This window comes from Dermochelys coriacea, chromosome 11, assembly GCF_009764565.3.
Source record: "Dermochelys coriacea isolate rDerCor1 chromosome 11, rDerCor1.pri.v4, whole genome shotgun sequence".
NCBI classification, from domain to species: domain Eukaryota; kingdom Metazoa; phylum Chordata; order Testudines; family Dermochelyidae; genus Dermochelys; species Dermochelys coriacea.
The window spans coordinates 42,542,800-42,549,384 of NC_050078.2; the positions used below are offsets into that span (position 1 = coordinate 42,542,800).

At 34.9% G+C, this 6,585-nt stretch overlaps 1 protein-coding gene across 5 annotated transcripts in view; it reads right to left on the reverse strand.

Moving 5' to 3' along the window:
* Nucleotides 1–867: 867 nt before the first annotated feature.
* The window catches only part of OLA1 (Obg like ATPase 1), a 192,213-nt gene continuing 186,495 nt past the window's right edge, over nucleotides 868–6,585 (reverse strand). For all 5 annotated transcript variants that reach the window (XM_043505304.1, XM_038421603.2, XM_043505305.1 and 2 more), the window contains exons 10-11: nucleotides 5,988–6,110; nucleotides 868–1,395 (exon numbers count right to left, since the gene is read on the reverse strand). In XM_043505304.1, coding sequence (XP_043361239.1) covers nucleotides 1,294–1,395; nucleotides 5,988–6,110 — 225 coding nt within the window. In that variant the 3' untranslated portion in view covers nucleotides 868–1,293. The remainder of the gene's footprint in view (nucleotides 1,396–5,987; nucleotides 6,111–6,585) is intronic.

Here is a 6,585-nt window from a genome sequence, read left to right on the forward strand (position 1 = left end):
CAATATCTTAAACATGCCTGGATGAGTTGCTTTTCAAAGTTTTCAATAAAATAAATTGGACAGAGGAAGGCTGGAGCTTTGCATATCTATGAACCTTGGGAATGATCATTCTCTTCCCTAACACTGCCCATTGGAGCCCCTGCTGTGTCTAAAATCGAACTGAGTTAGGGTTCATTTTAGAAAACAAACAAGATATCTTAAATTAATTGAATGCATTTTAAGAGCTATTCAAAGTGTTGAAGTGAGTTAATATTTTTAGCTGTATCCCCATTTTAACTTATCCTTCCACAATATCCAGAGAAATCTGCTCTTGTTCATGGTTAAAGGGGTAAGCCAGTAGCTACAGTCCATGTCAGTGGAACTGTCTGACTGACAGAACAGCATGACCTCTTTCTTCAAGACTATTACATACTCCTCCATTGCCCTAAAACCTTGAACAGAGGACATCTTACATAGGGCACCACTGGGCCAGCCTCTGCAATTTTACAATTTCAAAGCAGGAATTAAATATTCTTTTCAGAATGATTTTAACAAAAATGCTTCAGCCTCAAAGACAATATGATTTTTCTACATATATTTTACTCTCTCTGGTCAAAATCACTTATGCTATATCCTTATTATCCTTACTATCATCTTTCAATGAATGTCCATCTACAAATTCATTAACTTTGAGACAAATCATTGGCATCCTAATCTTCTGAGTCCCATGAAAGACTCACTTTTAAAACACAATTGCAGCTGCCCCACGCTGCCGGTTACTGTATCATACACATGTCTTTAAATTCTGTAATCAGCATCCACCAGGTGCCATATCGCATTCAGCACACCACAGTCAGTCAATACAGACATCCCCAAACACACCAAGTCTGGTTTTGTCAAATGTTTTATTGAGTGTAGACATCTGGAGTACTGTAAAACATGCATTATCTGTAGATTCAAAAAGGAGCAAGCCACATTGTCCTCACTGTCAAACATGTCAGGCTTGGCATACATGATGGAGATTAATGAAGTATCATGAGAGTAATATGGTTACTGAAAAGCTTCTACAATTTGGAGTAGGGTCTTAATCATTTGAAATGCAAAGCTGTTCACATTTAGTGAACTTGTATGTTCACTGGGGGTGCCATATTTTAATTAAGAACAAACGAGTAATTTCATGGGGTGGGGGGGGGAGGATTTTCCCCCTAGGTATACACTGTATGCTTTCTGGTTTTAGATATTCTGTCTAAATAAAAATTCATATGCTTTTTGAAGTAGCACAGTTTATTGTGAACAATGAGCAACATCTAATATTCATTTCTTTTTGGATTGCTGAGGTGTATTAAACTTAAAGAAGATAATATCTCCATCCTCAACTATGTAATTTCTGCCTTGTCGTCTGTATTTCCCAGCACTCTGTAAATGGAAGAGACAGGAGAAAAACAGGTTATTACTTTAAAATTAAGTTTTTTTAAAAAACCCATTTTTAAAAATATTATATATTTTGTTTAAAATAAAACAGTACCATTATCTCAAATTCAGAGTTTAATTCTTGTAATGACTTCTTGATTTGGGCAGAACTGCATTTTACACACATAAATAACAATAATTTCCTCTTCACTAAACTATGGTACATAAATATGATTACACCAGTATCATGAAGCTTTATTACATGATGTTAATGGTACATTTCTGATGTGTCCGTAAACACCAGCAATCCATTAGAACAAAATGGATAAAACACCATTTTCTTTTAGTTCTTAGGCTTTTTATTCCCACCCCCAAAATGTCCTCAAGGGTAAATACTAATGATAACAATCTAAGACTTTACTGCTGGAAAGACAATAAAAAATGGTTTGTATCCTAACTACACGGCTCTTATACTAGTCTGTTGACCACTTCCAGGTGGTCTACTGAGCTGCTGCTATCAATGAAGAAGCATGTATGGTCAAAACAATGATCACCACACCATGTCAGAAAGTTAAAATTGGGCATGCAGTACTCTTCAAGCAGAGCTTCCTTCTATGCTTCTGCACAGGACAGGAAGGGCTGAGAAGCACAAAATGAAGTCTCATTCTTTTTGCTACGTATTTGTTTGGAGTAAATTTAACTAATCAGATTTACCGGTGCCATAAAAGTTAGATTTCAGAGTAGCAGCCTTGTTAGTCTGTATTCACAAAAAGAAAAGGAGTACTCGTGGCACCTTAGAGACTAACAAATTTATTTGAGCATAAGCTTTCGTGAGCATCCGATGAAGTGAGCTATAGCTCACGAAAGCTTACGCTCAAATAAATTTGTTAGTCTCTAAGGTGCCACAAGTACTCCTTTTCTTTTTACAAAAGTTAGAAGGACAGCAAGCCCACAAAGGACAGAAGTGACCTTCAAGGTGGGCTGTTGAGTTTTGTACAGGGCTGAAAGCAGGCTGGAGGCAATGATAGGATATTTGGAACTCAAATGTAAAATCTTACACTTTGGGAGAAAAAATAGAGCAGATACAAAATAGGTGTTGACGCTACTATATGTTGTTGCCTCACTGCACTAAAGTGTGTAATAATTTTCTTCTCTCTTCAATGTAGTCCTAGGTCGGTTGGTTTTTATTAAAGCAAGTATTATAAGGGCTACAGGGAAGGTGTGGGATCAACACTGTGAGGCAGGATGTTAAGGAGGTTCACATGAACATTTACGTTTAAAGAAAAGGAGTACTTGTGGCACCTTAGAGACTAACAAATTTATTAGAGCATAAGCTTTCGTGAGCTACAGCTCACTTCATCGGATGCATTTACGTTTAAGATGTATATAACATGGAAAAGATGAGAGCCACTCCTGTAGCTCAATACTCTTTCTGTTTTGAAGAGTTCTCCTGCAAGGGAAACTGCTTCCATGCAAGATTTTGCTGTGCCAATATTCTCAATGACCTACCAAGTGGTGGCATACTAAGATACCACTGTAAAAAAGCTGTTAACTAATTACCTTAGTTAGATTAATGGTACATAATTATTTTAGGTACTTTTCTGCCACAAAACCCTCCTTTGCAAAACACCACATTTCCCATGTTGATGTGTAGGAATCTAGAAGCTCAATGATCTTGTAGCTGTCATTCCCAATTTAAATGAGAGGACAAGTGACTTTACCTTTCAGTAAATCTCTCAGATGCAAGAGCCTATACAACAAACACTTAATGCTATAGTAATTGACCCTATCCCATACGACATGTCTATTAATACCGAAATAAGAGCTTAAAAACATTGACTTCTTTTTCTGGAAATGTACTTAGAATATACAAGATTCGGTCTCAAGTAATATTAGTAGATCTTCCCTTTGAAGATGTTAATAATGCTCTAAGTCAAGAGTAATTAGACTAATTGGCAGCATAAACACTAATAAAACAGTCTGCTGCAAAAAATTATCAGCAAGCATAATCTGCATGCACAGGTATGTAGACTTCTTACAGATAAATACATACACTTTTCCACTGGAGAAAGGAGAGATTCATTAGTCACAAATATTTACAGAATAACCTAGTTTACAAAAAGCAGCATCAGTTCAGGTTTTCTAGGACACCCACTACATTCTGTCATAAAGTGGTACAGTCTTCTTTCATTAAATACATTTTGACATACTAATATACATTTATGTATTTCTGTTACTAGTTTACAATTAACAGTGACAGTGTTCCTTTAAATTCTCTAGAGACCATTTAATCCATTTCCATTGCTATCAGAAACACTGGTTGAAAAAATCAATACCCATTTGTGAATCTTGAGTATGTATTAAACAAGACACGTCTAACCAGTTCATTTGCACTTGAAAGCAGCCATCTGTAGAAGCCAGCTTTGCCTAAGCAGATATGATTGCTAATAATGTGATATCCCTGTAGACTACAAAGCCCACACAGAGCTATTCAGTATATAGTTCACAGCACTGGCATTAAATTAGTTATGCTATACACAACAAAATCAAACTTAAAAATCAATCAACTTGATAACATACAAAGCAAGCAACTCCAAATACCACTGTTATTTTAATTGAATCCAAAAGCTCCCAAGTTTAATTTTGAAATTTAACAGCAATATAAGTCAATTAATATGGTCTATAGCCTGAGACAGCATTTTTCAAATTATATTTAAAAAGCCTATGTAATATCATACATTTTTTCTAAAAGCAAGGATTTCCTTTTACTTAGCTTTTAAAAAATTTTTGTATAAGCAAATGTAATTATCTGTGCTCTATAGACATCTTCAAATTTGTTCATAACAAAATCTATTTAATTATGATTTTCAGTTGGAGCACAGAAAAAGTCCTAATTTCTGGATTCATACATTGGGAGAAAACATCTAAATCAAAACTTACCAGAAAAATAGTTACTGAAGATCACAATATCTACTAAGGTGACATAGCTCTTATGCAGGATACTCATATTTGTAATGCAGCAACTACTGTTGGTATAATTTGAGTCCCAGCTAAATAAACAAGTTTTCTGACTAAGGAATATTTGATTTATTTATACTGTGGTTTAGCTGTACAACTATAAACTGTACTTCCCTTTTCACAAGATAGCTCACATGCCACAATGAACCAATTATACTGGCATTTCCCACTCGCGCCCCCCCCCCACTTCCTGGGGTTCAAACAGACCTATAAAAGCCTTGCTGCTCAGTATCATCTTCCTTAGTGATACTACTGAGAATAAGAGGAATCTGAAACCAATTTTGCATAGTTTTCAAACCATCAAATAGCAAAAATGAGTTAGAGCCTTTTAAATTCTTTAACTCATCATAGTAGGAGCCTTCAAATACTGAGGTGGGTTAAATCTAACTAACCTTTTTAAAATCTCAATTTTATAAAACACACATCTTCAATTTAGAAATGCAACACTCACCAAGTCTATGTGAAATAAAGGGAAATTCTACTTCCTTATAATAAAAACAAAAACTGCAAAGACTGAAACAGCATTACAAAGATATACAGCTCTTCTTACTACATTTATTTGCCATGTATAATTTTACTCTGTGTTTAATAACTGCAAATCAGATTTAATTTATCAAAAGTAATAAGGGCACAACTATGGGCACCCAATCAGTCTCTGCCCTCTAGTGTTGAGAATGCAGATAAAATGCCTCATTCTTTATGAACGTGTACAGCAAGAAAACAAGAAAAAAATTATGGAGTGTCACTACAAGAAAAAAGTTTTTCATTTATTAGCTTATAACCTATTCCGTAAATAATAGCCAGGAAACTATCTATTCTACAGTATAGGCTACATACAATTACTCTGGGCACTATAAAATCTTGATGTCTACTGCATCACAATATTTACTTTATGGGTGGTATCTGCAGTTTGTCCTATACTTAAGATGAGGAAGCCTGCACATTTTTTCATAAAACTAACTACTGAACATGGCAAATGTTAAAATTTTACTATAGTGCCTACTATAGTCTATATAGGATACTACTAACAAAAACGTTATTATATTTCAGTAATAAAATATTTCCTTAAATGTTTGCATTAGAAATTTGACATACAGTTGTAATGTAAAGCCTTCACTGCTGACTTCAAAACAAACTTACTTCTTATTAATAGAAATAGATAGAGTGTGTGTGTGTGTGTAGGAGCGGGGTGGGGGGGGGGGGGGCGAAATAGTCAATTTTCTAAAGAGTCAAAATATTTTTAAATGTTACCAAAATATCACCATGGTCTAAAATATTAAGATTAGATGGTTAATATTATAAACCTATGTGAAACTTTGTCAGAACTCTTGCTCGTAATGTTGACATTTTGTCTGTTAGCTGTCATATTTCAGTTACTAAAATTGTCACATCTCTGTTAGTTAAACTACTGTATTTTAATTCTTTTCCAAATATAAAATGACAGTTCATCTGTGGTCTATTATTAGAGGTAACTGTCAGATTCACTTATCACCAGAGATTTCTTCCCAATGAAAGAAAAGTCTTGAAATGGGAAAATGGTGTGTATGGGGGAGGGGCACAGGAAAAGATGGGGAGCTCACCTTGACAGCTGTTTCCGAACCTTCTTCTTTAAAGTCTTCATATTTCATTACTTCAGCCATAATGAATCCCTTTTCAAAATCTGTGTGAATCTTTCCTGCTGCCTGAGGAGCCTTCGTCCCTTTCTGTCAAAGGAAAGACCAGAAAAAAATTAATTGCATTTAAGAAGATTGATTGCAGGAGAGAGGTTTCTCCTTTCTCATATGCTTTCAGGCTGTACTGAAACTTTGTTTCATATCAGTTAAAACGTTAGCCATACCACTTGCGAATTCTCAATATTAGGACATATAGATAGATGCCCTTAGCACAGATAAACCAACTGATATTAAAGAAGGGCAGCTTTGTTTTTTCCTAGTGGATATCAACAGCAGTATTGATTTTATAAGCTGTGGCTGTGTTTTGTTGTGAGATTCACTCTGATCTCCAGCTCTTTCCAGAGAAAGTGAGGAAAATAAAGATTTTTAAGTAACTTTTAAAGCTGAATTATGAAAGACTTCAGTTGAGTCTAAATAAATGTTCACCGTCTTTCAATTAGACTACTTCATCTACTCTATAAGTATATTAGGAACCATAAATACATTTTTAAAAATCTCAAACATG